This window comes from Balaenoptera acutorostrata, chromosome 18 (assembly GCF_949987535.1).
Source record: "Balaenoptera acutorostrata chromosome 18, mBalAcu1.1, whole genome shotgun sequence".
Classification (NCBI taxonomy): Eukaryota; Metazoa; Chordata; class Mammalia; order Artiodactyla; family Balaenopteridae; genus Balaenoptera; species Balaenoptera acutorostrata.
The window spans coordinates 64,762,584-64,784,878 of NC_080081.1; the positions used below are offsets into that span (position 1 = coordinate 64,762,584).

General features: G+C 40.7%; 1 protein-coding gene across 4 annotated transcripts in view; it reads left to right on the top strand.

The window, feature by feature from the left end:
- The window catches only part of WDFY2 (WD repeat and FYVE domain containing 2), a 176,601-nt gene that overhangs the window by 66,321 nt on the left and 87,985 nt on the right, over window positions 1-22,295 (top strand). For all 4 annotated transcript variants that reach the window (XR_452120.3, XR_009005991.1, XM_007193705.3 and 1 more), the window contains exons 2-3: window positions 8,792-8,859; window positions 22,033-22,106. Coding sequence is in view for 2 of the 4 variants with exons in the window: in XM_007193705.3 (XP_007193767.1) it covers window positions 8,792-8,859; window positions 22,033-22,106 (142 nt within the window). In the remaining 2 variants the exon portion in view is untranslated. The remainder of the gene's footprint in view (window positions 1-8,791; window positions 8,860-22,032; window positions 22,107-22,295) is intronic.

The following is a 22,295-nucleotide window of genomic DNA, read 5'->3' on the forward strand; positions in this document are numbered from 1 at the left end:
GTTCTTTGGAGGGACTTGTGGGGGGATGGGAGGCAGCCTGGGAATACCATTCCCTTACTTATTTCTTTAGAGTGTTAGTGGATGCTGGAGCTGTAAAATGAAGAATTTCTAGTTGCTTCCCATCATCCCGCCCGACACAGTGTACAGATGTGTCGGTGTCAGCCCATTCTGCCCAAGGCCTCTGTGCAGGTGTAACCAGAGACTTCCTGACAAGGGCAGGTGGGACGCAGGTGACTGGAGGGAGGAATTTTTTTTTTTTTTTTTTAAAACCACTTTCCCCTCTCCTTTTTTTTTTTTTTTTTTAAGTATTTATTTATTTATTTATGGCTGTGTTGGGTGGGTCTTCGTTTCTGTGCGAGGGCTTTCTCCAGCTGTGGCAAGCGGGGGCCACTCTTCATTGCAGTGCGCGGGCCTCTCACTATCGCGGCCCCTCTTGTTGCGGAGCACAGGCTCCAGACGCGCAGGCTCAGTAGTTGTGGCTCACGGGCCCACTTGCTCCGTGGCATGTGGGATCTTCCCAGACCAGGGCTCGAACCCGTGTCCCCTGCATTGGCAGGCAGACTCCCAACCACTGCGCCACCAGGGAAGCCCTGGAGGGAGGAATTTTTATCCGATCCTTTTGATATGTCGTAAATGATGAGCACCAGTTTTGGCCCTCGTGCGGGGCGTGGCCCTGGGGCAGATGCCAAGTATGATAAAGTGTGGTTTCTTCTGACTGTGTTTAGAGCTCAGCCACAGAGTCAACCAGCTCTGATGCTGCGGGAGTTTTGATAAATGCTACAATTTATCTAACATCTATTTTAACCCTAGAAAACAGCAACAACAACACTTTTTTAGGTTTAAGGAATAATACTTAACGCCAATATTTTAAAATAAGTTTTACTTGCTGACATGTGGTCAGCTGTGTCCAACGTAGAGTAAGACTATGCTATTTTCAAAGTGGCCCAGCTGCTGGACTGGCTGAGGCCCGCTGGGGGTACCTTGTCTTACTGTTTTTGAGATGAGCAGTGATTACTTCTCCCCAGTGTCTGTTTCTGCCTAGTGCTAAGAACTTGGGGGAGAGGAAGAGGCAGGGGGAGAAGAAAGCAGGACGTGGCAAGGTGGGCTGTGTAGTGCTGTGTTGGGTTGGTGAACCCCAGGGCTATGTGTGGGTGGTGAATGCAGTATCCCTGCCTTTCAGTAGAGTCATGCACTTTTCTTCCCCCGCACACTGACCTCTACTGGCTTAACTCTGACTCTTAATCACAGCTGTTTTTTCTTAAATTTTTTTTCAAGGAAAAAAGTTTTCACATACTATTAAAAGCTTTTTATGTTGCTCTTTAAATATAATTTGTGGAAAAATGAACACTTATAGGTTTTGTATAGTGGAATTTACATTTATTTAAGAAATTCCTAGCCACCCAAATTGTGCTTTTTTTTTTTTTTTTTTTTTTTTTATTTATTTTTGGCTGTGTTGGGTCTTCGGTTCGTGCGAGGGCTTTCTCCAGTTGCGGCAAGCGGGGGCCACTCTTCATCGCGGTGCGGGGACCGCTCTTCATCGCGGTGCGCGGGCCTTTCTCTATCGCGGCCCCTCCCGTCGCGGGGCACAGGCTCCAGACGCGCAGGCTCAGCAATTGTGGCTCACGGGCCCAGCTGCTCCGTGGCATGTGGGATCTTCCCAGACCAGGGCTCGAACCCGTGTCCCCTGCATTAGCAGGCAGACTCTCAACCACTGCGCCACCAGGGAAGCCCCCAAATTGTGCTTTTGACCTCTGGGTTGCAGTATCTTTTTTCTATTTTAAACTGCTATTACACCTCTGAATATAAGAGAACAGATGTTTTTGTAGCATTTTATTTTTAGGTTGTAAAATTTATCAATTGCCAGATACATGCTAGTGTAAGGAAGGCAGTATATTTAGTGCAGAGAGCACAGGATTTAAAATAACTGCATCCACTCACTAGTTCTGGGCAAATTGCTTAAGCTCTCTGAGAGGGGCTTTACACTTTCATCTCTAAAGGATAGTTTCTATTTCATAGGGCTTTGTAAGGATTAAATGTATATGCAAAGTGTTTTGGGGGCTGTTATTTCTGTAGAAATGTCTGTTACTATTATTAAAATTAAAACTCATATTATCCTGCCACCTTTCTGACCTGTACAGCTATTTTAGAAAATCTTTAAACAAACCTGTGCTGACTGTATTGATGTGTACCTTTTTTAACCGGGAGTTTTAGGAACACTGTTACCTTAAAAAAATGTGTGTTTGTATATGCTTTTATATATTTTAAAAATAATTTATGCATCAGAAAGACCATTGGTTCAGCTAACATTACGATAGTGTAACAACCTTTGTGCACGTAGAGTAGGTGCTCCCTTTATCTGGAACCCTCATGTAAGAAGCTGCTCCATGTGTATAATCGTTACTCAGATGATCTGTAGCCATTTTAAACTCAGAATGTTGAAGTGAAACTCGCCCGTGGTTTCCTACCTTCCTCTCCCCCCTCGTGAGGGAGCAGCTCTGCACGGTGTAGTGGCTGAGAGAGCGCAGCCTCTGGAGGTGGGTACCTTGTTCACCCTGGGGCTCTGTGCAGCCTGGGCCTCTCTGGGCTGCAGAACCTTCACCTGCAACATGACAGTAATAATCATACCCACGCTGTGGGATTGTTGGGAGGCCACGACAGAGATTCTGTTGGCCAAATGGTCCCCTGGAAAGCCTGGTAGACTTCTTTTTGTTTGTTTATAGTAGTATCTCTAACACATAAACTGTGCTAAGCATCTGGTCTAGCTTGAAGTCTTTTGTCTTCTACTTACTGGCCTTTGTGCTCTGCCCATCCTTCTCTGGTCAGTCTAACTGCTGCTCAGGAAGAAGAGGAGAATGAATCTGGTGTAGACAGCCAGCAGACTTTGCCACCTGGGACTAACACCCTGTAGGGGTACAGAATTTGCCATCCCCAAATATCTCTCTTTGGCATATTAATTTTAAGCTGGTTATTTTCTAAGAAACAGTAGACATGGGGAAAACTCTGAAAATCAAGTAGGAGTTACCGTTTTGCAAGAAACATTTGCATTTGTATGGGAAATCTCCACTTGTGTAAGGGTATTTCCCTGGATGCAGCAAGAAGAGGAGGATGACCAAATCTCTGGAAACTCTTATCGATGCAGAAAGCAGTGTCTTAAATCTGCATCACAATCCTACCCTTGTTTACTGTGCTTTTCCTGGTAGCTTCCCACAACTGACTCTCCCTGCCCTCAACATCATGTTTTGTCTTTAGCTGAGGGTGGTATTTAAGGTGAGGGCTTCAGCCATTTTGGAGAGTTACTCAGTTTTCCTGGGTCTCTCCCATGTATACATGTTATTAAACTTTTGTTTGATTTTTTTCCTGTTAATCTGTCTCATGTCAATTTACTTCTTAGACCTGCCAGAAGAACCTGGAAGGGTAGAGGAAAATTTCTTCCTACTCTCATTCACCCAACAAATATTTATCATACATTTACCATGGCCGTGTACTCCTAGGCTCTGGGTAGACAGTGATGAGCAAGAAAAGAATATTCTTTATTCTCATGCTTCTTTTCTTCTTTTTTTTGGCCGAGCCACGTGGCTTGAGGGATCTTAGTTCCCCAACCAGGGATTGCACCAGGCCCTCGGCAGTGAAAGCACTGAGTCCTAACCACTGGACTGCCAGGAAATTCCCCCTCATGCTTATTTTCTAGTGGGCGAATCAAATTGTAACCGAGCAGGACCCTCTGGGGCCTTCCCTGGACAGACCCCTCCTCTGTACCCTGTGCTTTAGCTCCTCTCTGAAGTACCTAGATAATAGTATCTGATGCACATTTCCTGAGTTGTTTTACAGATGCTAAAACCCACACCAAATGGAAGATGTTAACTGCTTGGTGACCATGAGCACATAGCCGCCAGGCCTCCTGGAGCCTAAGGATTGATGTTAACCCCTGTGGTACCGCCCTGTTACCTCACCATCAGCCAATCGGAGAATTGTGCATGAGCTAATCACAAACTCTGCCCCCACCCCGCCCCCCTTTAAAAATGCTCTCCTGCAACCCATCAGGGAGCTCGGGGGAGTTCGGGCTTTTTGAGCACTACCTGTGCCAGATTACTTGTCTGTCGCCTTGCAATCATTGCTGTACTTCCCTTCACCACAAGCCAGTGTCAGTAGATTGGCTTTACTGCCTGTGGATGAGCAAGTTTGGTTCGGTAACAAGATAAGAAACACATTTACAAGTAGGTAGATCAGATAGCAGACTGTGGCCGGTGCCGTGAAGGAAATACATGAAATAACAGATAGTGCTATTCCTTCAGAGTCAGCACGTCCTGAACCTGCCGCCCTTTGCCACGTGGATTAGATACCTTTCCTACATGGCCTTAAATAGATATAAAATAGCTTGCAGCTCTTATCAGGTACTGTTTTAATGATGTTTCCTTGTCTGTCCACGTGGAGCTCCTGCACAGAGCCTGGCACATAGTAGATGTTCAGTACGTGTTAAAGAAATGCATGCAGGAATGGATAAATAATTTATGACACCTTTGCAGATTGAGTGTAAAATCCCTTATAACAAGGAGTAAGATGTTCAGTATGTTGGCAAAGCAGGAAAAGGTTTGGGATCTTGAACTCTCCCAAGCTATGGTTGATTGGTAGCTTTTTAAACAATAGTGATGATAATCACAATACTATTGTTGGCAGTTATCCAGTGCTTGCTATGTGCCAAGCACTGTTGTCAAGAACCTTACATTTAATCTTCAGAGCAACTCATGCCATAGCCTCTAATTATAATTGTCTTTTGTTCACTCATTAGGAATTCTAGGCTAACTTAAAGATACTTCCCACTCAAATGTTCAAAGTGAACTCATGATACTCCCCCAAATCTGGTCCTTTTCCAGTGTTCCTCATCTCAGTGAATGACAGTGCCATCCATGCAGCTGGACAAACCCAAAACCTAAGGAAAGGCATTCCTTTCTTTCGTCTTCTCTATCAGTTAACATGTATTCAGATCCTGGTAATAAAATCCACTAAACAGTGGCTTAAGGTAAGAAAAAATCAGATCATCTCACAAACAAGTCTAAAGTTAGTCTAAAGGGTTGGTGGGTCAATGGTGTTTGGGTCAACTTTTTTTTTTTTTTTTTTTCTTGCTGCACCACATGGCTTGGGATCTTAGTTCCCCAACCAGGGATTGAACCTGGGCCATGGCAGTGAAAGTGCCAAATCCTAACCACTAGACCACCTGGGAACTCCCCTTAGCATGTCAACTTTTATCCTCAAGCTTGTTTGTCTCATGATCAAAGATGATTGCCTCAATTCCAGGCAAAGTCTTTATTGATTCTGTTCATTTTTCTTCATTCTTTTTCTTTCTTTTCCTCAGACTAGGTAATTTCAGTTGTCCTATCTTGAAGTTTGCTGATTCTTTTGTCTTCTCACACCTATCGTTGACCATTTCTAGTGAATTTTTCATTTCAGCTATTGTACTTTTCAGGCCCAGAATTTCTATTTATTTTATTATATAATTTCTATCTCTTTACTCATATTCCCTAATTGTTCATACATCCTTCTCCTGATTTCCTTTAGTTCTTTGTCTGTGGTTACCTTTAGCTCTTTGAACATATTTAGATAGTTAATTAAAGTCTTTGTCTAGTAAGGCCAGTTAGTGTTTGGACTACTTCATTGGTGGTTTTTGTCACTTTTTTCCCTGTGAATGGGCCATTTCCTCTTTCTTTGCATACTTTGCAATTTTTTGTTGAGAACTGGATATTTTATTTAATTTTATTAAAAAATGTTTTGATGTCTAGAAATATTTTATTTTTTAAATTTATTTTTAATTGAAGTATAGTTGATTTACAATGCTGTGTTCATTTCTGCTGTACAGCAAAGTGACTCAGTTATACACATATGTACTTTTTTTAAATATTCTTTTCCATTATGGTTTATCCCAGGATATTGAATATGGTTCCCTGTGCTATACAGTAGGACCTTGTTGTTTATCTATTCTATGTGTAAGAGTTTGCATCTACTAACCCCAAACTCTGAGTCCATCCCTCCCTCACTCCCCCTGCCCCTTGGCAACCACAAATCTGAGAACTGGATATTTTAAATATTATAATGTGGCAACTGAAAATCACATTCTCCCTCCTCTCTAGAGATTGCTCTTGTTACTTGTTGAATGCTGCAGTTGTCTGTTTAGTGACTTTTCCCAACTCTTTCTGCAAAGACTATATTTCATGTTGTACGTGATCATGTGATCATTGAAGTTTCTGTTCTTTTATCTCTGAGGTCAACCTGTGATTTCTTTTTTTTTTTTTTTCAACTTTATTCATCTATTTATTTTTATTTTTGGCTGCATTGGGTCTTTGTTGCTGCGCGCGGGCTTTCTCTAGTTGCAGCGAGTGGGAGCCACTCCTCGCTGTGGTGCACGGGCCTCTCATTGCGGTGGCCCCTCCCATTGCAGAGCACGGGCTCCAGGCACGTGGACTTCAGCAGTTGTGGCATGCGGGCTCAGCAGCTGTGGCTCGTGGGCTCCAGAGTGCAGGCTCAGCCGTCATGGCGCATGGGTCCTGTTGCTCCGCGGTATGTGGGATCCTCCCAGACCAGGGATCGAACCTGTGTCCCCTGCATTGGCAGGTGGACTTCCAACCACTGTGCCACCAGGGAAGTCCCAACCAGTGATTTCTTTTAATGCCTGAATTTCATAAAGGAGAAAAAGGTCTTCCTTCCCTTTAAATTCTTTTGGCAGACATCGCCCAGGAAACGTTTCAGACCTAGGGGATTGAAACAACGGCCAGTATCTTCTCTAGTCTCTCAGTGAACTGCCAGGCAAATCAAAACACTCATACCCAAATTTTGGAGGACAGGGTTCCCACCCTGGTACCTGCAAGTCACTCCATGACCATGGGCCACTGTCCCCACAGCTGCCTGCTACAGGGATGGGGCATGCATGATGGTAGCTGCAAGTAAGATGTGAAATTCATTGACATAATACCAGCTTCTTCATCAAGCATTCCCATGGATGCTGCAAGTGTCTAACTAGACTTTAGAATTCTGAAACAGTGATTCTGACAGCTCAATAGTTGATTTGTTACAGGAACTGATTCTGGGAGCTTCCTATTCTGACATTTTCCATGATGTGACTCCTGTATTTATTCTTGTTGAGATAATAATCTCCATATTAAAATGTTGTTTTGACATATATTATAAAAAGAATTTAAGTGAAGGCTGGTATGATATGTGTATAAATAATGTATGTATTGAATTATTTCTTAAGAATTATTTTCCATTATACCATCTCACAAATTGGCTGGTTGGCCAAAAAGATGGAGTTTTACATGTATATGTAGTGGTGTCACTATATATCACTACATCGTATCTTATGGCTGTGCAGAGAAAGTGGCATTTCTTTATTGTGTCTGTAGTTAGTCTTTTTCTCCTATTCTGATGGGGAGACCCGCTGATTAACTGGGGAAGAAATCCAATACAATTTAAAACTTAGTCTAATATGATGACTTAAATAGTCTATTTAGGTAGTGTCCAGCTCTCTCTGAGATTAAAATTCTCAGTGTCTGCTTTTTACCCTAGGATGGTTTAAGGGTGTGGGGTGAGGGGTGTGGTGTATATGATCTTCTAGCAGCAGTGGGGCACTGTTCGTTTCCCTTGGTTTGATGTTTGCTACTTCCTCTGGTCTCTGGGGCAATGTCCCTTTACCTCCTAGCTGTGTTTGCCTTGCGTGCGCGTGCTGGTGTAATTCGTGGTAGGGCCTTTCTGGTTAGTAAGAACCTCCCAGTAACCTCTGGTTCATTCTCTCTTTGGCCCCTCCTCTCTGAGCTCTCCTGGATGTCTGCTGTGTCTCTATCTGGCCTTCTAGCCTGGAACTTCATCCACAGCCTTTGCTGCAGGATTACCCTGTTGCATGGTGGGTTGCATGGCCAGCCCTCTAGCTCAGTAATCTTGAGTCTCAGAGTTTACCATTGCTTGACTGTGTTTGCAAAAACCTTCTCTCAAGACGATGCCGTGGCCTGTAAGACTGTGAATTTACTATGTCATCCTTCCGTGTGTGTCAGATGTTGCATATTGCTTCATTTTATCTCTTCCTACTCCCTTCCATAGTAAATCCTAATTACTCCCCAGGGAGATGAATGCTTCCAACCGACTGGGACAAAGGCCATATACTCCGAGAGCAAAACAACTACAAAAATAATTTTTAAACACTATCACACGTGTGTATATAAATATATATGAGGATAAAATTTAATTATCCTCAAATATTTAATTATAAAAGTCATATGTAACTTTAAATGTATACAGCCTTAAATTTAAGGAATATAGGAATATGCCTTTAGAGAGGCGTAAATGGTGTGCACGCACGTTATGTAATGTGTATATATATAATTAAAATATATATGCATGTATTATATAGAGATATGTTATAAACATATATGTTATACATATTTATATGTAATATATATTATTAATTATAGCAATGTAGTTATGTCATATATACACACAGGGTTGACCCTAGAACAACACAGGGGTTAGGGGCACTGACCCTCTGTGCAGTCTAAAATCTGCATATAACTTTATAGTTGGCCTTCTGTATCTCTGGTTCCACATCTGCAGATTCAGCCATTCGTGGATTGTGTAGTACTGTAGTACATATTTGGTGAAAAAAAAAATGCTTATAAGTAGAACCATATAGCTCAAACCCATGTTGTTCAGGGTCCACTGTATATATAATTAAGAGGTTTGGTTTCTATCTATCAACACTCCCATGACCAAAAATAGTGTGATTTAACACACACATTTTCTTTTGTTGCAGGACTGTTCGTGTGTGGTTAAAGAGAGACAGTGGACAATATTGGCCAAGCATATACCATGTGATGCCTTGTAAGTATCTGGATCTCTGTCTTTAAAAATCAGACATGGACCCCAACTCCCCTTCCTTCCCAGATTGCCTTCTCTGTATTTTCTTGAGAAGAGATGCCTGAGGGTTGGGATTATCATTATAATGGAAAGTACCCTGTTAAATCATTATGCTCTCAGTATGTAAAATAAGAAAATTGTTCTGAAATTGACTATATATTCACAGTTTCTGAATAAGATTAATGGAAGGACTACAGCACCTAGACTCCTTGATTACACAGTCTCCCTCTCTTTTCCAATTTTTTTGTAAAGTACTTCCTTAGACAACTCAAAATTTTGTCCAGTGATTACATTTGTGAAGTAAATTTGTTCTTGCATTATTGTTATATTATTTATTCAAATTCAAAACATTCAGTGTTGAACATTCAGTTCTGAAAAGGATTTGCTTAGGATTGAAACGTTCTGATTAGAAGTCAGTCTTATTTCCCCAGAATCTTATGTGAGAAATATGTCCTTGCACTGATAAATAGTGAATCTTTCAAATATACCTTTAAAAAAAGATGACTGATTCTTACATTCTTGCACTGGCAGAAGTTCCCCTGCAGGGAGAGAGCTGGCTCCCTTAGATACGAAATTTCTTTTTTGTCTAGTGTTTTGTTGTTAAAATTACTGAAGTTTAATTGTCCTATTCCATATTTATTTTTGTGTAAAATAATTATTTAAACTTATTATCAGTTATATTATGAAATGTTTCTCTTACTCCCCTTCCTTCAAATCTTAATTGAAATTGACATGCTAGAAAAATGCCCCAGGTTTGTGATCTGGGTTCATGTACCCTCTGGCTTCCTGCAGTGTGCACCTCTTCCCTTCATACCAGTATCCCAGTTTGAGTAGTACATGCCACCACGTACAACCAAAAGAAATTCATGCTACGCTGTAGATGTGATTAAGTTTATGCCTCTGGCAAAAGAATACTGCAATAACTTAAACAACAATTTTGCCTGTTTATGAACAAATACATTATTAAGGATGTAATGGATTTCTCTGATTTTCAAATTTGTCTTTGAGGTTTGCATTTCTTTAGAATTGTAGTGAATAGATGATAGCCCGTCGTTGAACCAAGCATCCCACTCTACATTAGTGAAAAGGCAGCCTGTAATTCCAAGTGCTTATATTTTCCCCTCATCCGTCATGCTTCCAGCAGACACCGTTGCACAGCCAAGACCCTGGGGGAACTTCCTTTTAAGCCTTGGCAGTGATGAGGGTTTAGGTAAATGGAAAGGGAAAGGAATTCTCCGATTGGTTTTTTTTTTTTCTCTCATTTTTAAGTGGTATAACCAGTCTTACCTACGGTCTTTTTCATCACACTTGACATAATATCTAACAGGACGAGATGGCGAAGTTCTGTAGTCCAGCAAGTTGAAGTTGACCCCAGAGGCTTGTCGTTCCCATATGACTGCAAAGACAGAGGAGAGGCGGACGTGGGCAGAGTGATGAGGGCTTGGGGATGGTGCACAAGGAGTCGTCTTCTTTTTTTTTTTTTAATTAATTAATTTATTTATTTATTTATTTATTTTTCGTTGCGTTGGGTCTTTGTTGCTACGCGTGGGCTTTCTCTAGTTGCAGCGAACGGAGGCTGTTCTTCGTTGTGGTGCGTGGGCTTCTCATTAGGGTGGCTTCTCTTGTTGTGGAGCACGGGCTCTAGGCACGCGGGCTTCAGTGGTTGTGGCTTCTGGGCTCTAGAGCGCAGGCTCAGTAGTTGTGGCACGCGGGCTTAGCTGCTCCGCTGCATGTGGGATCTTCCTGGACCAGGGCTTGATCCCGTGTCCCCTGCATTAGCAGGCAGATTCTTAACCACTGCGCCACCAGGGAAGTCCCAAGGAATCTTCTTGAGATGGACGTTGATACTTGATAGGAACCTCTTGAAGATGCGGGATCCTAAGCAGTTGCTTACCCCCCCCTCCCCCATACACACTTCCATACACATTTGGTGTCATTCTCTAATGTTCTCTTTATTTGAATATCACTGAGGATACAGAGACGCCTCAAGTTGTATTTTCATCCTTTATTAAGCTGTATCCTTGAATGACTAAAGGCTGCTGTAGCTCTTGTACCTGGCATAGGCGCTTAGTAAAGAAGTGCCTATTGCAGACTTGAATCTGATAATAAAGATGAGTTTCCCTGAGAATATTATCATACATTTTCCTAAATGACTGAGCATGATCTTTGAGAAGGACCCTCTAATTATTTGCATAGTTTGCCTATGGCCTCCTACTAAAGGGAGTAAAGCAGGGATTACTTTGCTATTAACATTTGGTCTGTGGACCAGCAGCATCAGGGTCACCTGAGAACTTACTAGAAATGGAGATATTGAGTTTCACCCCAGATCTACTGAATCAGAATCTGCATTTTAATAATATCCCTAGGTGATGTGAATGCCCTTTTAAGTTTGAGAAGATTGCCTTTTGGCGTTGTCTCCAACATGCTGATCTATTTACATATGTTTATATCAACACATGTGAAGCCTCATGCATATATAGTGTTTATTTGTAAATACATAGATATGAGTACACGCTCTAGTTGATCAAATATTTACTGCATGCCGACTGTATACAGGCCATCAAGCTAGGTGCCAAGAGATGCAGATGAACAACGCGTGAATGGTCAAGATGATTTCTGTAATCTTTCATTGTTGGATGGTTCCATCTACCGTGGAGAGGGGTAAAAGAACAAAAGGCTGCATTCTTCACAGTTGATCAGAAATTGGCTTTTATTTTCCTAGGGGTCATATGCATTCAGATAACATAGGAACTGATCTCTGAGCAAGACTTTAAGTTTTGTTTAACTTGAGAGAGGCAGAATCTTATTGCACAAGGAAATAGGCTACATTTTCGTGTCAGTTAGAATTTATTCATTTATTGAATTTCCAAAGGGCTTTTCTTTCTTTTTTTTTTCTTTTTTGCAATCCTTTCTATTGAAAGGTGTTTTGTTAAGAGGTTACTCAGTATTATCCCTAAATAACAGTTATGTGGTATTAATTACAAAGTAAGTGGAAAAGTACAGTATATCTGGAGGCTATAATACGGACACCGCAAGGCAGATATGACCATGTTGTGTGTTTTTAGTGGTACATAATGGGGAGTATTCCAGATCCAGAAAAAAACAAACAGAGAATATCTTGTACATGCAGTATATGCTTTATCTGTTTATTTTGTCCATTAAAATACCTAAAAAAAAGAGCCGAATTCATAGAAACAGAGTAGAAAAGTGGTTGCCAGGGGCAAGGAGGTGGGATGAATGGAATCTGGGGATCTAGTGTATAACATCTTGACTATAGTTGATAACACTGTATTGTATGATTGAAATTTGCTGAGAGATTACAACTTTAAAGTTCTCACCAAGAAAAAAAAAATTAAATATGTGAGGTGACGAACGTGTTAACTTGATGGCAGGAATCCTTTCACAATACATACCAATTCATCACATTGTACACTTCAAATATCTTACAATTTTACTTGAAAATTATACCTTAATAAAGTTAGAAAAAAAAGTCACAGAACCTGAAACAAACAAACACTGGGAAAAAAAAAACCTTTTAATATAGGATTTGTCAGGACTTCCCTGGTGGCTCAGTGGTTAAGAATCCACCTGTCGATGCAGGGGACACGAGTTTGAGCCCTGGTCCGGGAAGATCCCACATGCCGCGGAGCCACTAAGCCCGTGCGCCACAGCTACTGAGCCTGCGCTCTAAAGCCCACGAGCCACAACTACTGAAGTCTGCGCGCCTAGAGCCCGTGCTCCACAACAGGAGAAGCCACCGCAGTGAGAAGACAGCGCACCGCAGTGAAGAGTAGCCCCGGCTTGCCGCAACTAGAGAAAGCCCGCGTGCAGCAACAAAGACCCGACGCAGCCAGAAGTAAATAAATAAATAAATTTATTTAAAAAAAATGTATAGTATTTGTCATGTTCTGGGTAGGATAGTAATGTTTTAATGTATAGTATTTGTCATGTTCTGGGTAGGATAGTAATGTTTTATAGCATTGAGAAGAATTTGAAGTTGATTGGAGGGAAGGGATCAGAAGGCATTAGACGAGAAAGAATGAACAGTGAAGGCCAAGTTTGAGGGCAGGAGTGAGCCTGAAAGGCAGAAACTGCGTGAACTTCAGAGAGTGGTAGGTGAGAGAAAGATGAAGAGGAGACTCATCATGATCAAAAACCCAACCACTGCTTTGGGGGTGTCCTCATACCCTGCCTTTTCTGAGAAACTCCTGCTTCCCCTGCAGGAGGGATCCAGGAGAAACCAGATGTGTCTGGTGAAGGCTGTTTGCCCCTGAGTCAGTTTGATTTTCCAAGGAATTTAGAGTTTGGAATAGGAAATGCTAGTCTCAACCTAGGCTGGTCCCTTGAGCTGGGAACACAGAAATGAAACAGCTGTGAGGCATTTGTGTGCCTGAAGAAACAGTGAAAGCTGATGCCCTGAAAAGGAAGTGTGAATCAGGGAGGAAGGATCACTTCGCTCCAGAGCGAGTGAAGCCTGAGCAAGTGATGCCTTAAGGTTTTCTTCCTCATCCTCCGAACCCCCAAGCCTGGCTCTGCTTCTGCCTTTGAGTTCAAGAGATACCCTCTGTCTTACTGCCATGTGCCCATTTGCGCTTGAGTCCATGCCAGTGGGCATCTGCGACTTGTCGCTGCAAGTATCTGACTCAGCCTTGCCCTGACTGTACACCTCCCAGTTCCTGTCTTTTTACTTTCTCCTGGATCTGTGATCTTTAAAGTGGAAGAACCGAGCCATGCATGTCCCTATTGATGCCTCTGCGGTGTTGAGCTGAAAATAGTGCGGGAAACGTGAGGACAAGTAAAGATGAAAAGCAGAAAGAAATATCCTGTTTTCTTTCATTTCTTTGGACAGTACATTCAACTAATTTTAAGTGTTTCTTCCATCCAAATGCCGTGCAATGTACAAAGGTAGAGTGTTTAATACTACAGGTGATTCCCATCTTCATGGTGTGTACAGTCTAGTGGGGGAGGCAGACCTCAGATGAGTACCGTGCATGGTGCATGGTGTGGTATAACCAAAGAAGTAGGTGTAATGCGCACATGGTCACAAAGGGTCCCCAAGCAAGGTCTGTTTTAAACCCTGCTGTCTACAGAAAATTTGGGGTTTCCTATAAGCTGATTTTTATGGATAAGTGAGAAATAAGAGCATATCCTTATCAAATATTCTTTCAAAAATAATATCTTCTTGACATATCTCACGTAGTAGCTGGAAAGTAGCCTATGACATGATCAAGTTACAGCCTGCCCAGCTGGGACCTGCCTGACCTTGGATACCAGAGGGACCTTCCTGAGGGTACAGAGTTAAGGTTTCAGTTATAGCCATAAATGTGATTATTTGTTCCAGGCTTCTAATAGATACCATTTCAGCCACTGCGTTTGCATCACACTACACAGGAAAAACAACACATGAAAAGCACAGACATTCCTATTTTCATGGTTGAGTTATTTTAGATTTACTTTACCAACTAGGTTTGCTATTCATGGCATCAGACAAAGGAGTGGAGGAGAGAGCGCAAGCAGGAGCCAGGGTGGCAGGTGTTTGAGATTTTTCTTACTCTGCGGTATTGGGTATCAGGTCTGGGCCTTTATTGCCAACTTTTCCCCTATGGAGAATAGTTAAAGCAACGTGGCTGCCAAAGGTGTAGTGAATAGGTTAAGAGGGCCAGCATCTCAGGCCTGAGTGAGGGTTAGGCAATTGGAAAACCTCTGTGGATTCTGTCATTGCCAGGACAGGCAGGTGGAATTTACTTTGGCTCCTAAGCGTTTATGGATTTGTCCCCAAAACAAAACAGAAGGTGGTTTTTCAAAGGTAATTACAAATGAAAGGTACACCTAATAACTAAAATGACCGATTTTGTTGTATTTCCAGCTCTCTGCCTTGGCCTGGCGTGATGGCATTTGCCCAGTCTGAGGCTGTGGTTGGGCCCCTTCAGTTTCCCCACCACTGTGGCCACTTTATCATTTGCTCAGCTAACTTTTAAAGCATAGAATCTCTACTCAGTGAAGTAGGTCAGACGGAGAAAGACAAATACCATGTGATTTCCCTCATGTGGAATATAAGCACCAACAAACAAAATAAATGAAAAAACCAAATAAAAGTAAACACATAGATACAGCGAGAAGAGAGTAGTGGTAACCTGGGGGAAGGGTAGGCAAAATGGATAAAAGGGATCAACTGTATGGTGACAGACAGAAACTAAATTTTTGGTGGTAAACACGCTATAAAGTATGCAGAAATAGAAATATAATTTTGTACACATGAAACTTATGTAATGTTATAAACCAGTGTTACCGCAATAAAAAATACATCTAAAATTTAAAAAAAGTTTAAAATTTAAACAAATAAATAATAGCTAAAAAATAAACAAGTATAGGAACCCTAGTCCTCACTGAAAAACTTAATTTTGCACTCTCTGCTTTCCAGTTTTTATCAACAGCCTGGTTGAGAGAAAGGCTGTTTATTATTTACGACGGGCAGCATGAAGGACATGCAGTTGATTATTCATCTGTATCCTGAGATTTCCTGCTTTGTGTCAGCCTTCTGCAGAAACGCCTTCGTTCACTATGCCCTCAGCGCATATTGCTGTGTGTATACATGAAATGCTTTATCTGCTTTTGAAGTAGTTGTCTACCATCGTGCTCAGCGCCCCTTTGAAGAAACACCAAGGGAGATTACTTTTCAGGTAGGAGAGCCAGAAACCCTGCCTTTCTCTAAGGCAGAACCTCCCATCCTGTGTGCTACAGCATACTGGGATGATCCAAATGGATTACAGGCCCCGAGAACTGATTCGTTTAGCTGGGCAGGGGTGATCCAGTCATCTGGGCCCTAGCAGTCTCTTCCATTTCCTGCAGGGACTGTTCACATGTAAGTTTCTGTGTGTATCATGAGGCGAAAAAGGTTAGGAGGAGCAGCTCTAAGGAACTGGTACGTAGTCCTTATGGGTAATGTGAAACATGGGATCTGTTATATTCCCAACGGATTTTTATTTTGATTTCTTTCTGTTCTTTTATATATATTTTCCTCGCTCAAGACTTTTTGCTTATTTCTGTCGTTTGTTTTTATTGTATCTGCTTTTAAAGCCATTTCCAATTCTTTGTGAAATGAGGTAGGGAATGCATTGAATAAGTTATCTTAGTTAAGACAAATAGAGTGATGCAGTTTGAACACAGTCTTACTGTTTACATTAAATTCACCGAAAAATATGCATTGTTTAAGATTAGAGCATTCAGAATCGCTTGTAGGGTAACACCTGTGCCTGGGTGGGAAACTGGAATTTGATTTTCATTTCTGCTACCAATTTGCTGACTCACTTCGGGCAAGTCCTTTCATTTTCTCTGCTCTGAACCTAACAGATAAACTGTCCATTTTCTTTGTTCTCAGATTTTGGTTATATGTCAAATAAGTATTTGTAAAGTACTTTCAGGTTCTTGGAGTTACGCAATGTATACTGTCATTGCTGATCTTTTTTTTTTTTTGGCCACACCATGCTGCTTGCGGGATCTTAGTTCCCCAACCAGGGATTGAACCTGGGCCACAGTAGTGAAAGTGACGAGCCCTAACCACTGAACCACCAGGGAATTCCCCTATCATTGCTGACCTTAACGCAGAGGGATTAGGAAAGATTGGCTAATTTGTGAGGTTGTGGCTGGATTGGTTTTCTTTTCCCATTTGTTGGAACTGTAGGCTTAGAGCAACTTGAAATTGAGAATTTAGAAAATTAAAATGATTAACATGTTCATATTGATATGTTTATATTTGGGATGGAAATGAGTTATTTTGTATGTAAATCACAAATGTTAATTTTCCCATTGGTGAGGTCCAAGGATTTAGGACAATCGAGGTGGTTCGTGTGCTGTCCTACCCCTTCTGCTGGGTTTATTGGAGCTTGGGGGGAAATTCATGTGGGAAGATTAGTGATTGAAAGGTATTTAAAATAATGAATTTGGTATTTCTGTTTTTATAAGATAGTGATTGTTTGGGTGACTTTTAGACGATATCTTTAACTCAGTTGAGGGAGTTTTTTGGCAGTGGAGGTTATGTGTATAATCGGGAAATGCTCATCCTGTTGTTTAATTTATATCTTATTTCAGATAACTTCTTGGTTCCCAGCTGTGAAGTCTGTTGCTCCTTTGTTGGTTTCTTTTTGGTATAGGTTGTATTACAGAACCATGTGTAGAAAACAACTTGTTGTTTTTACTATTGACATTTCCAAAATTAATAGTATAATCTGGTCTTTTAATTCTCTGTGTACCAAGAAGAAAAGGTGCCCATGGAACTTTGATATTTAACAAAAGTGAAGGAAAACATAAATTATCCAAACTGAAGATAACAGATATTAATTAATCTGAATAATTATAGCATTTATTTAGCATACTCTTATTTGATTTTCATCTGACAGAGTAATTTAAAGCTTACTGTAGTTAGATCACTTTACTGTAACTTAAAACCTCTCTGGGAGAAGGGACCACTGCCAACTCACTGTAATTTTGCTGATGTTACTCAGACTAAATTAAAAGAAAACAAAGGGTTAATTTCAGTTGAATGCATAAAATGCTTGATTTAAACAAAAAACCCTTCTTAATGCTAGGCAGTTGAAGTCCTAAATATAAGTGTTCTTAATAAAGTAAAAAATGGGGGGCTTCCCTGGTGGCGCAGTGGTTGAGAATCTGCCTGCCAGTGCAGGGGACACGGGTTCGAGCCCTGGTCTGGGAGGATCCCACATGCCGCGGAGCAACTAAGCCCGTGCGCCACAATTGCTGAGCCTGCGCGTCTGGAGCCTGTGCTCCGCAGCAAGAGAGGCCGCGATAGTGAGAGGCCCGCGCACCGCGATGAAGAGTGGCCCCCACTCGCCGCAACTAGAGGAAGCCCTCGCACGGAGACGAAGACCCAACACAGCCATAAATAAATAAATAAAATTAAAAACAAAAAAAATGGGCTGAATATTGTAAACCTAATAAATATTATCTTGTGACACACAGTTGAATGGAACAGTGTCCATGAATTAAATCTTTGCTTTGTGGTGATGGGGTGCTCTTGGTAAGCCTCTCTATTCAAGGCCCTCTTATCATAGGATCCTGACATTTAACTTCACCAGGATGCCTTTGACACCTGAAGTTTTATTCACAGAAGTACTGTTGCTTATTTAAAGTTCCCACCAGCACATCCCATGAAGATTAGTGTCTCCTGCCAAATAATGCCTTTGGCATTGTAGAGCTGTCAGAGTGATTGAAATCCACAGTTCAGCCTTCAACAGAACTTGTGTTTATTTGAGTAAAGTTCAACCGATCAGCAAAGGACAGGAAATAAATTAGTCATAAAATGAAAGAATTATAGGTATAAATAATAGAAATTGGGAAACTTTCCCCCAAATAGAAGTATTTTGAGAATGCCTCCTCTCAATTTACATTTTTTAAGAAAACAAAAGCAATATTTTTTCTTAGATGGCCCGTGGGATAAAAGTGTTAGAAATACAAGTAGCCAGTTTCTCTCTAATCCACTTAATTATTGCTCTGTTGAAGTTGATGTTGGTTTCAGGAGCTCATTTTTGCCTAGGGCTCATATCCTGAGCTTTTCCCCCTTCAAATTATATAGTCATTAATATAATCACCCAGACTGGTGTTTCTCTTTATTTTCACCCTCCCTAAATTTTAAGCTGAAAACCTGCCTTAAACTAGAAATATTTCATTTTTAAGAAACAGTCAGTATTATGAAAGTGTTTAATTTTAAAGATAAGATTTTGACAGGCCATCAAGGTCTAAAGTCCTGACACTAATATAAGAGAATATTATTTCCCATTACCGATAGACCCCTACAAATTTCTTTCCTATCGTATTTGTACTTTTCATATCTTGCTTCCTACAATTTTGCCAAGTACACGTCTTCTGATTGTCATCAGTCTGAGACAGAACGGAGATGGCAAATCTCGATCAGATAGCTTGGAAAATGAGAATTCTTCTCTCATTTCTAGATGAAATGTATTTCATCTAGAGTTTTGGCATGCAGTTTTGATAGAGGAGTCCGTAGAGGGGAGCTGCATTGTAATTTTGTAGTCCTGGTTGGCCACTGTGCTCGGCTTGTGGAGAATGCAGTTTTAAGGTGGGAGGATAGAACAGCCTCTCAGCCAAGTTCATCTCTGACCTGAACTTTTAGCCATCAGAGAGACCCAATTATTTCTTCATCGACTAACAAATTATTAGCGTTATAGCATTTAAAGCTGAATTCTTCTTTGGGAAACATCACATCTTTGCAACCTGGCTATAAATATTGTGTTTAAATCATATTTTGTTTGTTTCCTACCTTATTCTTCCTTCCAAAGGATTCCCTTTACCATTTGGTCATAATTACCATTACTTTACTATGTCTTATTATGCTTTGCCAGACAGTTTTGCCCTTTGATATTTTCTTACATGGATGTATAGGCGCTTATTTTGTATGGGCCATAGCACTGGTCTTTCAGAGGTTGCTTTTTTCATTAACTTCTGGTGAGTTGAAGTTAGAAGGATCTCTGTGTCAATTTATCTACTCCCCCAACACCCCAAAAGAAAGACATTTACTATAACAACAAATGTGGGCATTAGTATTTCTTTCAATTCATTTCTTTCCTCCTTGGCCTTGCGGGGCCTTTGGGTAACCAATGCAAGGCCTCTTCCTATGGGAGTGTCACAGTTGGGAAATGGTTTGAGGACCATCATAAGACTCACCTACCAAAAGTCTTTACACACACACACACACACATACACACGCACACACACACAACAGGGTTGCTTGGTGTTTTACCATAATGCCTCTTTGAAGGCATGTTTGTACCTTTGGGGGCACCTGGGAGGTAATGCTCTCTGTCTCTGGCAATCCCCTGTCTATAACCATCTGGGTTCAAGCATATGGGTTCTGCAACAACAGAATTTCTGTTAAAACTTCTTTTGTTTATGGTCCTTTATAGGAAAAGTCTTTCCTTTTGAATTCTGGTAGCGTTTCTTACTATCAGTATAAAGTGATGTGGACTAAGGAGGTGACATTGGGGACAAGTTTTATATTATAGGCCCTATATATAGTTGGTGTCACAATCTATAAATTCCTGATGGCAGCTATAATACCTTATATATCATTGCATCACATGCCTTGAACATAGTAAGCATTCTAAATTTTTGTTGAAGAATAACAAGAAATTTAGTAAATGGGGGAAAAATAAGGAATAAAGAAATAGCAATGATGATTTAAGGGTAGCCTGTGCAGTATTGTAAAAAAGTCTTTTAAATCACATTCAAAGATCAGTGGGTTTTCTAATTATTATATAACCAGGTAGGAACTTTGGAGTAAATCATATAGGAAATACTTTTATATGGCCAGGCAGGCAGCTAAGTGATAAGATTTTTCTCAACTATGTGTAGCCGTTTGGGCTGCAGTCAAGTTTTGCTTCATACACTCATGCTTATATCTTAATAAATTGTTAGATATTTAAAATTTTTAACAGGAGTAGCAAAATAATAAGTAAAGACAATGTTATAGGAATAATCTCAAACACAAGAACTGTGTTTAGTTTTTCCAGGTATATTTTTAATGTGTGTATGTACTTTATGTAGTACCATAATCAGTGTATTTTTTTCTTTTGCTTTTTTCCGCTAACATGATAGTTTTCCATGAAATCATTAAATTTTAATCCTGCACACATGTTATGGGATTATGACACCTGGTGTCTTAGCATCTGTGTAGAGATTTTGCCAACATAGTTTATAGGCCAAAGGCAAGTAAGACTGGCTTTCTTAGGGCAGTGCATTAAATATCGTTTGATTGCTTTTTTTCCAGCAGTGTTCTTTTGGGAATCTAGTTTAAATTTGTGGCTAAACCAGAAGAAGATATTTTGCTGTACTGGTGGAAGTTTGTGGTGGGGGGGGGATTATTTTTTACATATTTCTATTTTCTAAATATATCATGTTTGAAAATTAGAAAAAAGTAAGTACTTTATGCAGTTTAGAAGATTTTGTAGTTGTGGTTGTTCAGGGGCCTTTTATGGAGAATCAAAAAAATGTTACCAAGTGATGTGTTTATCAAATGGTTCTGTTAGTAGAACTTGAAGTTCTTTTATAGTTTAAAGATAACCTAAGTTGGGTATTTGAATATAGGACTGTGCGTTTGAATTATGTCTTTGAACCTCCTCCAGCTTTTTTTTCCTGTGTGACCTTGGGTAAGACATCTAATCATAACTGAAAAGTAAGAATAAAAACACTTGATGCCGATTATGATTTTGATGATGGGTAGTTCATGACCTACAGCGCTACTGTGAAGGTGCGGGGAGAAATTTAAAAGTTATGTTGAGGCCTTTAGAACACTATTTCAGTATAGAATAAGTTGTCGAAAGGCCCCCATTCTGATGAACAAGCATAGACAGAGAAAGCTGGGAACCGGAAGCTGACTTGGCCCCTCGTGGCTTCCAAGCACGCTTCGTTTACTCAGGCTTGGTGGTACTCAGGAAGTCAGTCCTGCAGAACTGGGAGACCCTGCCCAGGACTGAGTGAGCTGACTCACCTGATTTCTTTCCTCTGGAGCCGGGCCCTGTGTCGAGTTGGTTCTCTTTTAGATTGACACAAAGCCTCCGTCTTTTTCCAATTGGCAGCCTCCAGCATATGCCTTGAGTACTGAGAGTAAAAGACTTCTGTTACTCCACATGCCCCAAATCAGTTCTGAATAAAAAAATAGATTTCTGTACTTGGCGGGGCGGGGGGCGAGGGGGTAATAAGAGCTTTCTTTCGTTTCCTTAGTTCAGAAAAAATTGGTTATTTCCATTAAAGATGGGGTTTGCTTGGAAGAGATAGATTGGTGACAGAAGGCTTATGCAGCACAAAATATTGTTAATCTAGTCAAAGCAAATTTAGACTTGATACTGACAGAACAGCCGAGACCACGCCCCTTGGAACTTGTCCAGTTTGAGAATATCTTATTTGTTATATTCATTAAAAGGATAACTGAAAAACTAGGGGTTAGTTGTAAAATTACTGTTTTTATTTTTTGGTGAGTGGGAGTTAAATGAACTGTTTGTCAGGAAATTGTGGGGATAAAAATAGTCATACACTTTGAGCTAGTCACTCCTGAATCCATGAGAATCATCGTTTTGTTAATTTCATCAACATGTTCATTTCTTTCAGCTCCATGTTCATGCATGTCTTTTAACCCGGAAACAAGAAGACTGTCCATAGGTCTAGACAATGGTACAATCTCAGTAAGTACACATAAATAAGATTTTCAGTTGAAATACTTCCCTTCCTGTGGAGTATGTATATGTGTCTTGTGATGAGAATTATTTATTAGTTTTTTTTTTTTTCAAATTAACTAATTTTCTTGCTAAGTTAAGTGGAAATTGCAGTGCAGCAAATTCTGGTGAGGTGCAGGGAGAGCTACTATCATCAGT